Source organism: Meriones unguiculatus, chromosome 9 (genome assembly GCF_030254825.1).
Source record: "Meriones unguiculatus strain TT.TT164.6M chromosome 9, Bangor_MerUng_6.1, whole genome shotgun sequence".
Classification (NCBI taxonomy): Eukaryota; Metazoa; Chordata; class Mammalia; order Rodentia; family Muridae; genus Meriones; species Meriones unguiculatus.
Genome location: NC_083357.1, coordinates 118560428 through 118577743, shown reverse-complemented (window position 1 = coordinate 118577743; position 17316 = coordinate 118560428). Strand labels below are relative to the sequence as shown.

General features: G+C 46.8%; 1 protein-coding gene across 3 annotated transcripts in view; it reads right to left on the bottom strand.

Moving 5' to 3' along the window:
* The window catches only part of Pcca (propionyl-CoA carboxylase subunit alpha), a 288912-nt gene extending 272283 nt beyond the window's left edge, over positions 1-16629 (bottom strand). For 2 of the 3 annotated variants that reach the window (XM_021644430.2, XM_060391661.1), the window contains exon 1: positions 16501-16629. In XM_021644430.2, the coding sequence (XP_021500105.1) occupies positions 16501-16590 (90 nt within the window). In that variant the 5' untranslated portion in view covers positions 16591-16629. The remainder of the gene's footprint in view (positions 1-16500) is intronic. The other variant, XM_060391662.1, reaches the window with a different exon arrangement.
* Positions 16630-17316: the final 687 nt, after the last annotated feature.

Below are 17316 nucleotides of genomic sequence, written 5' to 3'. Positions count from 1 at the left end.
GGGAACCTGACAGGGTTGAAAGCCACGACCAGGTATGTGTTTCAGATCATCAGTCTTACATTCTAAGGCCCGAGGAATCAAGTAAATAAATAAATAATAAACCTATGGCCTTAAGGAGTATCAATTTTTCAGTTTTAACAATGACTACTAACTTAAAGTGTTCCTTTTTTTTATTTGTTAAAGTCACCAGTTATGACTTTTTTTTTCTGGCACAAAAAGGATTTGATGAATAAAAATCCAAAAATAATCAAGTTCACTTCTAGTTATACTGTAACTATGTCTAGAGAAAGCTCATCTTAATGTCTTAAGAAGATGGGTGATAAAAACTGTAGCATAAATGGGATGGGCCTGACTATGCTTCTGACTGGATGTCTGTATCACTCATTTGGGTTTGAGTGGTAGACCAGACTGGCCTCAAACTCCCAGAGATCTGCCTGCCTCTCCCTCCTGAGGACTGGGATTAACAGTGCACAGCACCATGTCCAGCTAGATGTCTTTGCTTATACAAGTATCTTTCAGACACTTATGTGTCATTTGATCTCTTTATAAGAATGTCTATTTAAATTCTATGTCCATTATTCAAATTGTTTTCTTTTTTTTGTGCAGCCCTAGCTGCACAGCTGTCCTGGAGCTCACTCTGCAGATCAGGCTGGTCTCGAACTGAGAGATCCACCTACCTCGCCTCCCAAGTGCTGGGATTAAAGAGTGTGCCACCACCGCCCAGCTCAAACTGGATCTCCTTCACTGCTGTGTTACAGGTTCTTGACACAGTCTGGGCTCATCCCTTCACCAGGTAGATGAACACAGTTATTTTACCCTATTCTATGCATCAGGTATATACCACAATTACTTCACCTTATTCTGTATATCAGGTATATATCACAATTACGTTACCTTATTCCATACATTTGCTTTTTCACTTTCTTCATGTCCTCACAGGCTTTAAAAAGTTAATTTTGATTAAATCTAATTCCTTGCTTGCCATTTGTGTCTTTTTAAAGTCACAGCTAATCAACTACTGTCTTTACCTCTGAGTTCAGAGATAAAGAACATGTTCCAGGACAGCTAGAACTACACAAAGAAACCCTGTCACGGTGGCACACACCTTTGATCCTAGCATTCTAGAAGACAGTGTATCACTGTGAGTTCGAGGCCAGCCTGGTCTACAAAGCAAGTCCAGGACAGCCAAGGCTACACAGAGAAACCCTGTCTCAAAAAAACTGTATTAATTTTTGAAATGTTCATATGATATATCTGGATCACATTCTCTGTGTAGCCCCTGCCCAACTTTGTGCTGTCTTTTTTTTTTTTGTTTTTTTAAGAGACTATTTCACAGCAGATGCCTCTGTGTGTCTTGTCTCCTGGTCCTCTCTTCCTGGGTGTTCCCGAAGCCTGAAGTGGGGTTAGGTACCCCATGGGTCACTAGCCTCTACAGCTGACTAGCTGTGACTTTCTGTGGTGGTCTTCATTTAAGGAGGGGTGAGATTGCCCTCACTGTGAGGATACAGATAAGTATCTAGAATGCATGGTTATTGCTATTAAGAGGAAGAAGGGAGACAGATCTACAGAAAGCAAATGTGGCCAAGCAGAGGACAATGATACTTCTAGTTTTAGGTCTAAATATTCATTTTTATTAAACTGAAAGTTCTATAATTAATAAAAACAAACAACAATGACAAAATGCAAAATGATGCTTGCATTTGGGAAGAACTTCCCATAGAGCAGCCCACCCACAGGAGGGGAACGGAGGCCCTGGAGGACCAGCCCAGCTCAGCCTCACAGCTCACCCACAGGAGGGGAGCGGAGGCACTGGAGCACCAGCCCAGCTCAGCCTCACACTGCTGCTTCAACGTAAACCCACCTGCCGACTCCTGTTCTCACTAGAAAAGATGTGCTCAGCCTCCACAGTTCTGCACTGACCTGGACTGCTATCACTCAAAGCAAGCAGTAGCCCTTGTGCACACAGCATCAGGAGTCACCGGAAACAGTGCATTCACGCTAAACACAACAGCCACGGTGGTGAAAGCAGTGTCACTGCCAAGCTCCGTGATAGTAAACAAGCAGAAGATGAAAGAGCTTATATGATTTTGAGAATGTGAACATGCACTGTATAGGTAACTCTCAGGAAAAACCTTGAGTGCACTCCCTGGGTCTGAGAACAATGGACATGGCTGAGCTCTGTCCAAAGAGAACCTCCAGAACGCTCTAAGCAGCTAATCTCTGAAGAAGGTTCGAGCCAGCTTCATCAGCATCTTGTGTATTTACTCTCAAGAAAGGGTCAATAATGTAAAATCAGACTTAGAAACACCTCCACTGCACAGTTCACAAATTAGCCCAATCTATTACACACCACATAAGCTAATAGGGAAAATGTAGCAGCATGCCTATGTGAGCACAATGGGCTTTGGAACCCATTGTTACTACTTAAAGTACTTGCTTTTAAGCTCTGAGACTGTATGTTGCCACTTTTGTAAGAGACAGACAGACAGAGAGAAGACAGTGTGCAGACAAGCAAACGCTCCATAGCGTAGCCCAGCACCTGAAGAGGCATGGATGCCCCGTTAGCCAGTGACTGGAGGTAGAGATCATAGAGGAAACAGCGACAGGAAAAAACCAGAGCCTAAGTGAGACAGCCTTCCCACTCACAGCCTGAAACTGCTAGTCTGAACTGGTTTGGTTCTGCTTGTTCAGTCCCAGCAAGACCTTCATGAAAATCTGAAAATGAAGAACCCAAGGCAAACATAATTTTGCAAAAGCCACAACATGAAAATTATGCTTTTAAATGTAGGGAACAAACTTAGTAAAATTCTGCTACTTCAGAACTTTACACAAAACACTTAACATCTGATGTTTTTCCTTAAGTATATAACAGACTGGTTTCAAACTCAACCGAGAAGTCTTTTCTCCACCGCCTGGCACAGCAAGTCCTAAGGAACCCCGGTGCAGTGAAGCATGCCTGTAATCACAGCCACTCGGAAGGCTGAGAGAGGACTGAAGTACAGGGACACTGTGTGCCACGGTCTGTCTCAAACAGAACAAGCTCAAGGTGCGCCTATAAGCTGAGGCTCCCAGGAGGAGATTCTACAGACACATTCTAGAAGGGGCGAGCAAGAGAGCGGCATGGGTAAAGGTACCTGCTGATAAACCTGATGTCCGGCGTCTGATGCCCAGGCCCCTGGAGAAAGGAGGAAACCAGCTCCCACAAATTGTCTCCACACCTGCACCACGGCATGTAAGCAACCACACACAAAATGAACGGATGGAGATGGGGAAGGGACGGGACAGAGGGAGAGGAAGAGGGGTTTGAAGAGATTCCACAGCACTACACAGGACTTCGCGACTCGGAGCACTGAAATCCTACAGGTCCAGAACTAGCTTTGGCCCCTTTAGTCTCCTTAACGGTTATTTAGCAGTGACTCTCTTCAAGTCCACCAAAGCTGTGCTAAAGTGGCTGGCCAGTAGCTTCCCTAAAGCCAAAGGCAAGGACTGTGCTTGAGTAATGTCTGAAACCCAGAGCAGATTTCCTCAATTTTCTTTAACCCACATACCCAGTTTCCTCACCAATGCAGTTGGCCAATGCCAAATTATAAAGTTTAGGTAAGCATTGACATTGACATTTGGGGCAGCCTGAAGCCATGTCCCAGGCCACGCCACTTATATTGAACTCCAGAATCTTCTCTTTCAGACACGAGCTTCTCATCCACAGCTCAGTGCTCAAGTGCGTCCCGACACACACAAGGCCCTTGGTCCACTTTCCAGTACCACACAAAATAAAAGTTTTGAGGAAACATGTTTAAACATCTCCGTTTAAAACACCTACAAAAACTACCACTGCCAAAAACAAAGAAAAAAAGAAAAGAAAAGAAAACTCGAGGTGCTCCAAGGTAACAACACAGTGCCTTTACTTCTCTTCCTCAGAAAGAAAGGGTCCTTGTGGTTTTCACTCCTTGAAAGAAAGAAGTGCCTGGTGACAGCATGGCACACAGGTGGGGCGTGGCCAGCAGGTGACACATGCACTCGTGCTCAGGTCTACAGTTTCAGAACTGTACGGCATGGAACAAGTCACTCCTAAGGGCCTGAGTTTCCCTTCTTAAAAATGCAAGTCATGGTGTCTCCCTAGTACCCAAGAGACCCGTTAATGAGATCACATGACTCTTTACAAAGTATCAAGTGTCCCCAAAGGCTGGATGTCACACAAACCCAAAGAGCCCCGGTTTGTCCTCAAAAAAACATAGCAAGCTACTTCGGACGTTCCACAGAGTAACGATGCTCATTGAACAACTCTCATCAGAATCAGATTCCAGCCAGGAATGAAGTTCAAGTCTGACACTACTCAAGTGCACAGGAAATGCCTTCGTGTGAAAACAGGAGCAGCGACAGCACCTGCACAGCCATGAAGAGCTAAGAGCGCTGACGCAGCCGTGTCAGCACTCGGTGAGTTAACCCAAACAAAGGACATGATCATGCCTTCAGACAGACTGAAGGAACACAGGAAAACAAATCTCCTTTGATGACAAAATAGTAGCTGCTCTTGGGCTGGGGTTGTGTCTCTTAATCCTCTAGCAATCATCTGGAAGAACAATCTCCACATTTGTCCTGCCCTGACGGAAGCCTTTAACACACGCACAGTAGCACTCAGACAACCAGGGCACAAAACTAAAACAGAACCTAACCCTGAGAAGCTGATTCAGAGAAAAAGGACGCTCTTGGCAGAAAGGAAGGCCACACTGAGGCCTCCTGTCTTCAATTGTGGTCTCCTCCACAGTTCACTCACAAGACACCAAAGCACATCAGCATCACAGATCACCACGACCTTCTAAGGAACACACTTCTCTAAATGGAGGCCAGACTCGTCAACACACACAGCAACTCCCTCAGGCACACCCTGACCATTCCGAAGTACCCATCCTAAGCAGAACAGCTCGCTCCTTGAGAGTCAAATCTCAAGACTCTCCTGCTCCGCCTCCACACTAGGCTAGAACTCCCAACTCAAAACCTTTATCCACCCTCTTAGACTCCTACCACTCTCTTCTTCCCAGCCCACCTGTAGGCACCCAGGGTACCACATGGACCCTCCTCACCAGGCACGAGAGGAGTTCTCAATTGGCGTGCCCAACTGAGAACTCACACCAGCTCCCCTCATCATGGCCATTTCTGCTCTTTATTTTTTTTTTAATAATTTTATTTATTTTTATTTTATGTGCATTGCATGCCTTATGAGAGTATAAGAAATCCTGGAACTAGAGTTACAGTTTTGGGCTGCCATGTGGGTGCTGGGCATTGAACCCAGGTCCTGTGAAAGAGCAGAAACTACTCTTAATTGCTGCGCCATTTCGCCAGCCCTGGCCACTGCCTCCCATCCCATCCTGCTCTCTCGCTTCTTTTTTCTTTCTTATGTCTGTCTTTGTGCCTGGATATATGTGTGGGTACCTGTGGCAAGCTGTGGCTATTAAGTTGCCGCGCCTAAAAGATGGCGCCTGCCGGATGTACTGACTGCTGATAAACAAGTCCATGTTCAGTCAAGGCGAGCGTGGCACTGGCCCATTGGCTGCCTGCTGCAGGTCTGATGAGTGAGCATGGTTGGCTGTGATTGGCTGATGCGGTTGCCTATATATTTGGGAAGGGCCCGGGGTACAGGGGGAGAAGAAGCTTGCAAAGGCCTGAATAAACTGCTTGAGGAAAAGCTGGTGGTTGCATCTTTCTTGCTGGACAAGACAGGCGCGACAGGTACCAAGTGTTCAGGAATCTTCAGGTTTCAGAAGAGGAGTCAGATTCCCTGAAACTGGGCTACAAATGGTTGTGAGTCACAACCTAAGTCTCTGCAAAAGCTGGAAGCATCTTAACCACTGAGCCTCCACAAGAGTACAGAAGTTCTCCATCAGTCCTGAAAGCTCCTGCCTCCCAAGCAGCAGCCAAGGTCACAGTCAGCCAGCCCAGTGACACAGCCTGAGCTGCACTGTTTGATATGGCAGCCAGCCACCTATGTATCCTGAGCATGTGAAATAGGGCTGGTGGCCATTAGGCTGAGTCCAGATAGAGTCAAAGATTAAATTACACACTTGATCTTGGCAACAATCTCTAAGAATCACAGAAGGCCATTCTTTTGACTAAGCTTTTGCTCCAGGCCCAAATGAGCAGGGCTTAACCTCCAAGTCACACAGCTCAAGAGAAAGCTGTTTTATCTTTCTGGAAATCAGGATTTAATAGATAAGCAGCCACAAATCTGAAGGACGGTTCTAACTGCCAACATACCGAAGCTCTGTGGAATTAGTGATTATACAAAAAGGTAAGCCAAGGGCTCTGAGTTAACAACTTAGCTGTTTTCCACTGTTCTGGATCTGTCTGCCTTGTAACTTTGAAAGGACTAATTGTGTGCTTTCTCCAACCCTTTTCAGCCTCTGAAACAATAGTTCTCAACCTTCCTAACACTGAGACCCTTTACTACAGTTCCTCATGTTGTGGGGACCCCTAACCATAAAATACTTTCATAACTCCAATTTTGCTTCTGTTATGAATCATAATATAAATATATTTGGAGTCTGTCAATGGGGTCATGACCCACAGGTTGAGAACCTGTTCTAAAACCAGCTTCTTCCTCTCAACTGGCAGGAACAGTTCTGTCTTATAAGAGGGAGACCCCTGAGTCTATACCTGAAGGCAAAGCAATCATTTGTTACCCTGTGCCTTTAACCTCCTTGACAAAGCAGAGCTCTGAAGCTCTGGCTAGCCCGAAGCTTGTTGTGCTAGCCTCAAACCCACAGAGATCCAAGTACTCTGCTTCTAGCTTTTAATTTTAACACAGATAAACTAAACAAACAAACAAACAAACAAACAAAAAAACAGAGCCCAGTATCTAGACTTTTAAGTTTCAAAGACAAAAATTAGTCCTTTTCTTTAGTGTAAATGTATGCATAGGATGTGGGTGTGTTTGTGCATATGCACACTTGCTCTCAGGTGCATGTACTTGTGTGTACATGCGTGTGGAAGCCGACTTGACAGTGCCAGTGGACCCAGAGCTCGCTGACTGGCGAGCACCACTGTGCCCACCAGCACTAGGGTGAGGGCTGCCCACCACACCATGCATTTACATGGGTTCTGGAGAGCCTACTCGGTTCTCATGCTTGGCTGGCACACACAGATTGTTGGTACTGACTTCTGTCCTTCCAAGTTTCAAAACAAACGCCAGCCTGGTTTTAATCCACCTGTACCTCACCTCCCACTGTGTGAAACCCCACGGACACCAGCAGGGCTGTCACTGCAGAATGCATCAGGATCACTGGCAGCCTGCTGAAGAGCACGGGCAGCTGGCTCACCCAGCCACGGCTCAGGGGAACCGCCGTGCAGAACGGGCCTTGGCTCTAAAGCCTCCTGAGGAAAAACCTACAGCAGTCTCCAGCCAGACAGGGCTGCCGGCGGAACTGTTCTTCTGTTCACTCACACACAAGCCCTACACAAGCTTTTACCCAAAGAACCTCATCAACCCAGTTCTACAGAACTGTTCTCATAAGCTGACCTGTCAAAAAGTACCAAGTTCATAGCACCCTGCTAGAGAGAAAACATCCCCATATCTTTTGTAAAAGAAGTAACAAGTTACTCCTTACATTCCTAGTTGCCTTTATAGCATCTCTTGTTGTTGTTTTATTTTTTTAAATATTAGTTACAGTTTATTAACTTTGTATCCCAGCTGTAGCCCCTCCCTCATTCCCTCCCAATCCCACCCTCCCTCCCTCATCTCCTCCCTGCCCCTTTCCAAGTCCACAGAGAGGGGAGGTCTCCTCCCCTTCCATCTGACCCTAGCCTATCAGGTTTCTTCAGGACTGGCTTTTTTTTTTTTTTTTCTTTTTTTTTTTTACATGCTAAAAACAATAAGAAAGAGCCCAGGATCAAATCTGTATAATCACATGGGTGGTCTACCTACTCAGGGCTCAGATGAGGGTGAAGCAGGCTCCGCTGTGGAGCCCTGGTCCCTAATATGACAATGTAGCTGAAGCAGACCTTGAACTCACAGCAAGCCTCCTGTCTTAGCCTCCCTGGTGCTAGAAGCAGAGTTACAGGCATGAGTTACAGGCATGAGCCGCCATACTTGGTTTAGAGTAAGACTTGTTTATCCTGATGAATTACAATTTCCTTACTCATAGACGGACACCTATCTGGTCTGCTAATCCCTTCTCTTCCATGACTACTATGAAAATCAAAGTCATTTTTATGCCTAAGAGACGCAGTTGGGGTTTTTTTCTTTTTATGCCAGGTTTATGAATATGGTATGATTAAAGCACTAAAGACATATTTCACTGGCCTGGCAGTCTAGCTACCCGTGAGCTTCAAGCTAATGAGACCTTGTAATGGCACTACGTTGTCCTCTAGTCTCTATACTTCCAAATACACGTGAGCGCGCGCGCGCGGCTTTTCTTAAGTTTGAATGAGACACTCTACATAGGAGGATCAAGATGCTCCCAGAAGCCATAGGTAGTACAAGGTGTTCACATCAGGAAGCACCCTGAGCCCCACGCACCAACTGATACGGGCTGTTGCCACTGCTCTTGGTTTGCCCGTCAGAGCCACCTGTAAGATGCTATTGAAGACGACAGCGTGGGCTCTCGCCATAGCACATAAAGAAAGCAAGTTGGAGCTGAGCTAGAAGCTGCCACCCTGCTGGCATGCCCTCAAAAAGCACAACTGAGGCTGCAGGAGGAAAATCAAGCGTTAGTCAGCTCGGGACAGTGCACACAGACAAGCCAGCCAGGCAGGGTGCAGCCCGCTGGTGCAATAACGGAAAGTCTACTCTGGGTAACCAACACTCCTGATAGAGAGCGAAGCCCACCCCACAGTAAGGAGCTCACAGCCGGAATACAGGCTGGTTGAAAGCCCAAATCCTAGCACTCTTAGGCCCTATGGGGAAACTATGCTCTCCTTTTCTAAATGGACATGTTGTCTTCAAATTATCTTCAAAATAGTTACATTTAGTTATATAAATTAGTGCTACTGTCAGCTTTCGTCAGAGGAGCTTCTTTTAAACAAAATTAATTGCATCTCATGTGCATGCACGTATGCTGTGCATGTGTGTGTGTGTGTGCTGTGCATGTGTGTGGCTGTGCATGTGAAGACCAGAGCATGACTCACAGGGATCCTGCCTGCGGGGTCAGGTGACCAGGGCTGACAGCGGGGACCTGCATTGCCTGGGCTATCGCCCTGTAGTGGGCGGCCTTACTGCAGACTCCTAACGGGCTGGGTGCTAAGTATGAGGAATTGCTGGGTGCCCAGCCCCAACGCAGCATGTGCACCCCTCCCTGCAGTGTTCAAGGAAAAATCCTACAAGAGGCATGAAGAACTTAGAGGACTGGGCAGAGCTGCGGCATGCCACCACACCCATGAGCTCCCAGAAGTTACACGCGCCTGCAGAAGGCATGAACAATAGTGGACGACCCACTCTGTCCCTCTTGGGAGTGTCTACTGAGATTCTATGAACAAAATCATACAGTGTAGCCTGTGCTGTGTGGGGTTTATGTCTAAAGAGTCATTCTTAGTGCCCTCTTCACATGTAATCCTTCCACGGTAGGCCACAATCAAGCCCTATTTGATTTCGAGCCACCACCCTGCAGTTTATTTTTTAAGATTTGTTTATTTTCTGTACATGCGTAAGCGCCTGCATGTATACAGGTACACTACATGCATGCAATGCCCACGGAAGCCAAAAGAAACTTTCCTACCCCCTCAGGTTGGAGTTACAGGGTGCTGTGAGCTGACGTATGTTCTCAGCCACTAAGCACCTCTGCAGCCCGCTTCTCTCTGGTCTTCTCCGTGAGCACCACATGCCTGAGACTGAAAAGATGCCTTACAGATACTTCTAAATATTCTTAAAGTGCAAATACAGGTACGACAAACAGACAGGTGGACAGATGGAAATTACTTCTCCAATGGTCTTCCCTTGTGTTAGGGACTGGGTTTGAAACATGCCCCAAATGAGTCAGGAACTGAAGACTGGTATGCAATGCAGGAACATCCAAAGGTAGATCCTGAGAGTGACAGGACCATAAGAGCTCTGACTCTAATGGTGACTTCACAATTTGATGGCACTTTTGGAGAAACTAACATTAGCACTACCAGTGGAAATATCCAGAGACAGGGCCTGGCTAAAGGAAGGTCACTAGGGCAGGTCTCTGGGGGTTTATCTTGTCTGAGGCTCCTTCCTGTGTCTGTGCCTCCTGTCCATCATGAAGCAGCTGCCCTGCCCCTTGCTCTGCACTACGAAGCTCAGCCTCACCTTAGACCCACAGCAGTAGAACACACGATCGTGAAATAAGACCTATGCGACCGGGAGCCCAACTAGCCAATTCTCCCTTTCACCCCTCGGGTACTCATCACTGGTAAGGAGTTAACACACTGCTCCCTGGTAGGCCTGTGACCAGATACCTAGATAAACCCTGTATTCCTGTCGAAAAATGCTTTCCTCCCAAAACTTTCATTCACATCCTTTGCCCTTGTTCACCTACTTACCAACACGGATGGATGGGCGGATGGATGGATGGATGCGCTGGAAAAATGGCTCAGTGGTTAAAGGCCCTGGCTGCCGTTCCAGAGGACCATTCCCCATGACCACCCACATGGCAGCTCACAACTGTCTAGACTCCAGTTCCAAGGGGTCTTCTAGTTCCCACAGGCACTGCATACATGTCATACACAAGCATACATGTAGGCAAAACACTCACACACATAAAATGTTTAAATGAAAACAAATACATAGATAAACCACAGACCCATTTAAGCAATTGTTTTTCCTTTCTCTTGATCAAAAATGTCACCAACTTGCCCTGTTAGTTAGAACAGGACAATTGTGATACTTTTTCTCTGTTCTTAACTGAAGAAACTAGTGATTGCCAAAATGTAGACGTTTAAATCTACAACTGACCAGCCTGGTTCCATGACAGCCAGAGCTACACAGAGAAACCGTGTCTTGCAAAAAAAAAAAAAAAAAAAAAAAAAAAAAAAAACCACATAAACAAAAAAATGTACAAATGCCATCAATATTTTATACACTAGAAATTAGTTTTTGAAATAAGTTTAGATATATTTTCCAAAGTAACGTTAGACTGACCTTTGGCCAATCCTAAAGCACTAGCTTTGCTTAAGGTTTTCAAAAGTACAGGGTAAGTTACAAGCTGTGACTGGATCACATAGTAAGACTATCATTTGGATGACACACAAGTTACTACTGGAAAAGCCAGGCTCTGGACTCATACCGTCCAAGGTTCAAACTTTACCCAGTCAACTATGTCCTTAAATTACTTAACTGCTCAGGCTTAGCTTCCTCTTATGTAACACAGCTTTCTAACACAGCTGCTCCAGGGATGAGTGCGGGAAGAGCTGGGATAGGGCTCAGCTGATGGAATGCTAGCCCAGCAAGCACAAGCCACTGGGCTACTTACCCTGCACAAACAAGACATGGCTGATACACTAGTCATCCCACCATCCAAAGGTGGACGCAAGGGACAAGAAGTTCAAGGGCAAACTCAACTACAAAGAGAGCTGGAAGTCAGCTGAGCCTTCAAGAGAATAGTGTCAGAAGGGGAGGGGAAGTGAAAACCATTTAAGGCATATAAAATGTCAATAAACCATTGCAATTACCATAAAAATAACACCTCTAACCACTGAATGTAGCTTAGAAAAAGAATTTAAACAGAATGTGTTTTTGAAGCTGATTTACAAAACAAGTGTAAACGTGAACTCCCGTGAACTCCGTAGGGCAGGATAGGACTGCCGCACAAACTACGCAGACATTGGAACACGAAGGAGCTCCAGCTTAGGGGCCGGCTACGAGTCAGCAGTTCACACGGTGACCGTTGCCCACAGAGACATGAGACCCCGTTTGTAGAAGAACGGTAACAAAGCAGGGAAGGCTCAAGCCCTGGGGCCTGTTGTGCTGTTTTTCTAAATGGGCATCTTGTTAGACTGCAGAGCTCAGAATTTAAGAGCACCGGATGCGCTTACAGAGGACCCAGGCCTCAATTCCCAGTACCAACATGGTAGTTCACAACCACGTGTAACACCAGTTCCAGAGGATCCAATGCCTCTGACTTACACAGTCACAAGGCACACACACGGTGCACAGACATGTACGCAGGCAAAACACCAGCACATTTAAAATAAAATGATAATTTTTAATTAAAAAAGGGATATTTTGTCAAACTGCTCTACCCATAGGCGGTCAGCCTTGGTCAGAGAAGCTTCTATTTCTGTGGGTGTAGGTAAGGTATGTTCACAACTAGTCACATGATGAGAACAAGCCACCATCAAGTGCTCAGTCCTAGTGGGAAGTCTCTATGACCCCTTCAAAGACTCAGAAAGCATCACTAAAGAGGGAGCAGAAACAATGTAAGGGCAGGAAATGGAGAACGTGCTGGGACACTGCCTTGGAAACAGGGCAGGGCTCTACAATGGTGAACCCACAGCACCTATGAGTTCTATCACACCATCTATCCATCACACCAGTCACCTCCACAAGACCCAGCTGTAACCTTCCCGAGGGAGAAACACTGAAGACCGCACTCCCCCATGAGGAGCTGTTGGCAGGTGAAGGTCACTGCGGGGAATGTGATGGATTCTTTGTTGTCTACTTGACTACATCCAGAATTAGCTGAAACCCAAGTGGATGGGTACCCTTAAGCAGGGCCACACCTTTTACTGGCAGACATATAAAGAATATGGAAAAGGAAGTGCTCTCTCTCTGCCTGCTTTCTCTCCATCTCTCTGGCAAGTCCATTCCTTCACTGGCATTAGAGCCTACTTCTCTAGGACTCCAGCATAGACTGATGACAACTGAGACATACAGCCTCATGGACTAAACAACTACTTGAATCTTAGACCATCACTGGTAGATAGCTATTGTTGGACTAGCTGGAAGCTATTCTCTATTCTAATAATTCCCTTTTAGATAGATGATAGATCAATAGATATAAATAGTAGATAGGTGGATACAGATAGATGATAGACAGACAGACAGTAGGTAGAGATAGATAGAGATAATAGATAGATGGATATAGATAGATGATAGATAGATAGATAGACAGTGTTCTGCCCAGTTCGCGAACCCCAAAAGACCAGGAATAGAGTCCACTGTAAATACATGAGGTTTTTTATTGTAAATTACAAGCTGCAGCTTGGGCCCACACCCCCCACTGCCGAAGTGGTGAGAGCCGAGCACCCCATGCCCAGGTTAGTTGGGTGATTTAAAGATTCTGGTCCATCCCAACATGCCCAAGGCAGGGGCGATTCCTGCCTGGCAAGCATCTATTTGTCAAGAGGCTACATTTTGAATTGATTGACTATAGAAAGGTTCCCAGACCATTAACGACCTGGTGTCCCTCCCTAGGGGGAATGGGCCAGTTTCCTAGCAACTGTATCTCTAGTGGGTGGGGAAAAATGCAGTAAGGCAGTCCTTCCCCTCAGGGCATTACTGAACTTCTCCACCCACCTAGTTTAGGCCTTAATTAATAATAGCTGATTTTTAATCTTTTGGTCTCTCAATAGATAGATAGATGGAGACAGATAGACAGACAGATAGATAGAGGGATAGATAGATAGATAGTAGATGGAGGCTATCAGTTCTGTTTCTCTACAAAACCCTGAATGATACAAAGAGGAAGTTTTTCTTCTGTGTTGTATCACTGGTAAATTGCTCATGTGCAAGTAAATAACCATATCCATGCTCATACAAGATTTTTTAAGTGACCGATGACAAAGGCCTACACTTGTATGTTCTTCAAGTACACTGTACTGCTTTCCCGATATTTTCTGGAAATCTCAAACAACAGTGAACAGCTGTCTGTAGTGCCCGTCTCCACTTCCCCGAAGCCCTCTGACCTACAGTTGCACCTCACCAGCTGCAGGCCTGCCCAATACACGAGTCATCCCACAGTTCACTAGGCTTCCTTGGCAACTTTTTGAGACACAGCACTACCCTAGGAAATACCAAAAAGAACGAGACCAACAAACCTGCAGTGGGCATTCAGGCTGGGCTCCAGAGCTTCGGAGGACATGTTCGGTGCTCGTGAACTGTTGTTCCTCTGGACATGGCCCATCACACACCCCGTTCTCTCACAACACTGTTTTTCTTTTCTAGAGAAAAGGCCACCTCATCCTTCAAAACTTTTTAAGATTCTTTTCTAGTTTTATGTGTGTTAGTGTTTTGCCGTCTGCACCACATGAGTTCCTGATGCCTTCAAAGGCCAGAACTCCAAATGGTTGTGGGCTGCCATGTGGGTTTAGTGAATTGCACCAGGTCCTCTGACGTGCTTTTAAGGCCTGGGCCTCTCTCTAGCCCCAGCTGTACTTGATAGAGATCAGAGCTCAACCCTGTGCTAACAGTTATTTATTTTATTTTTTATGTGTATTGGTGTGAAGGTGCCAGATCCTCTAGAACTGGAGTTTCAGACAGTTGTGAGCTGCCACGTGGGTGCTGGGAATTGAACCCACGTCCTCTGGAAGAGCAGACAATGCTCCTAACTGCTGAGCCATCTCTCCAGGCCCTTGTTGAAATTTTTATTTCCAAAAGTAAACACCGTTTACGTGAAGTAGCATAATATGATTAAGAGCATTGACTGCGCCTGGGAGCTGCCACTGAGGCGGGGTACAGCTCTGCCCTTGGTTGCTAGGGGAGCCCCAGTGCGTAGGTTCCGAGTCTGCCACTTACTGGGTCTCGGGCTTTAAGCCTCCTAACACCTCAGACCTTGAGTCCATTTCTTGTAAGTGGTGCTATGTGCTTAACATGAGGACTGAATGAATTAATGCAAAAGAGTTGCCTAGGGTGTAAGGCAAAAATATTCTTGACTTGGTCAGCTCAGTCTATTTTATTTTATCCCATTACCAAAACTCCTTAATAGCCTTTTAAAGTGATTGCCTCATTGCTAGAGGAGATTTTGTAAGCACTGGGAACTTTCATCTCCAACACAGGAGGCACTCAATAAAGATTTGTTGTTTTTTTTTTTTAAACTACCTAGAAAACTATATATCCAGTATACAATATTGAAACCTGATGAGGTGGTGCATACCTATAATGCCAGCACTTGGAAAGTGGGAGCAGGGGACTGGGGATTTAGCTCAGTGCCTAGCAAGTGCAAGGCCCTGGGTTTGGTCCTCAACTCTGGGGGGTAGGAGGAAGAAAAATGGAGTCAGAAGACCAAGATCTTTCTCCACTACACAGCAAATTTGAGGCCAACCTAGGCCTACTAAGTGAACTCCTAGTTCAAGAAAACACACCCCACAGAAGAAGAAATATAGAAAGTATGGCTCCAATGACAGTACCTTTGCACTACAAATCATTCTATAAGTAAACCTGTCAGAGCCTTTGCAAGAGCAAACATAGGTTAAATGATTACAGGATGATAAAAACTAAAGAACAAAAGCTGAGGAGCAACACAAAGAACAGTGAGAGCTATTATTCTGAGGCTAACACCTGAGACAACCTTCCAGGTCACACTGCCCAAGTGGCCCTGTTTCTACTTCCTTAAAAAGATTAAAATGAGCTGGGCATGGCAGTACACACTACAGTCGGAGGCAAAGGCAGGTGGATCTCTGTGAGTTTGAAGCCAACCTTACCTATACAGAGTGATCCATAACAGCCAGGGCTACACTGAGACTTCTTTCTCAAAAAGAAGAGGAGGAGGAGTATCATCTCTGAAATGCCAACTCAAATTTCAATGACCATAAATCAAACATTGTAGAGTTTTTTGTTTGTTTTGTTTGAAGCTTTCTTCCCACTCCCCCCCCCCCCCTGGAGGTAGGGAAGGATTTGAGACAGCTTTCTTCTATGTAAACAGGCCTGGCTTTGAACTCACAATCCTCCCACAGCTTTTCCAATGGCGTGATTACAGGTGCACGGCACCACACATGGACTGAACGACAGGGAAACCTAGCAGCTGGCTTTCGGAGGATTTTCAGGAGACCTCGCTTTAAGAAATTTGTTCAAGTGACTTAGTAAATCTACTTAGAAAGTTAGGAAAGTCAGTGCCGGCAAGTGAAATCCCGTCTGGAGAACTCCAGTCTGCGGGTCAAAATGTCAGCGTGACACCCAGCGGGACCAGCAGCGACGTGACCACGTTTCTAACCAAGCTACGCAAAACCACCTCGGGGGATGCCTTTCTCACGCGGTGTACAGCGGTGTCACACGGGTGACGCAGGCTTTCCCGTGCACCCTGTTAACACCTTAGCACAGGGTTTTAAACTTGCTACAACGCAGCGTCCCCTCAGTGTCTGCAGAGGCAGCGAGCGAGCACTCCCACAGGCGCCGTCTCCAAAGCCGCGGGGAAGCCAGCGCCGCGAGACACAGGCTCCACGCCGGGAGGCCAGCCCGCCCGAGCAGCCCTCGGGGCTCAGCGTTCCCGGGCGCCCGGGCCAGGGCGGAGGCGAGGGCAGCCAGCCCGGCCCGGGCCCGGCAGGCGGGCCGCGCCGCGGGCGTCGCCCCGGAACCTCGGGCAGCCAGGCCGCGGCGAGCCCGGCCCTGCTCACCTTCAGCGTCCACAGCAGCTGCTGCGGGGACCGCCGCCAACGCCGCCCGGCCGCCGCCAGCGCCGCCGCGCCGACCCACAGCCCCGCCATTGTGGACCCGGCCGAGCCGCCCGCCGCTGACCTCTCACCCCCGCGGGGGGCGGGGAAGGGGCGCGCCCGGGACCCGGCCAATCAGCAGGCTCGAGCTCTAGGCTCCGCCCCCCGCGCTAGGACCCGGAGGAGCCGGCCGCGCGGCCGCCGCAGCCAGTCCCGGGCAGGAGGTGGGCGAGCGGGCCGCCGGGGACCCGCCGGTCGGTGCGCCCGGGCTCCTTTCCAGTCCCTGCTCGGGATTTTATTTATTTTGTAGTAAATGGGCTTTAGATTTAAATTTCTCACTTAAATTATTCACCCGAGGTTATTTTATACTCTCTTATGACACAAAAGGTACACGCTGAACAATTTAGAAGTGACTGTAATTTTCAGTAAATAAACATTTTTACCCAAAAAAGGGTATTTAGAAAACTCATTGTATTCTGTTTGTCATCTATCTGTCTGCCTGCCTGTCTGTCTGTCTATCTCTCTATCCATCCATCTGCATTTTTCTAGAGGAATAATATCTTACAGGCACTAATACATCATCCATCTATCCTAACAAAATAGAGATTATTCGCTTTACTTTTTTCCTATTTTTTATTTTTTTAATATTAGTTACAGTAACCTTTGTAAAGCAGATCTCGCCAGCAAACATCTCCGAATCAGGACCCGCGCTCAGTGACTCTGCCTGTCCTACAGAAGCCAGGCTACATCACGCGGGCGCCAGGAAGAAATGCAACAAGT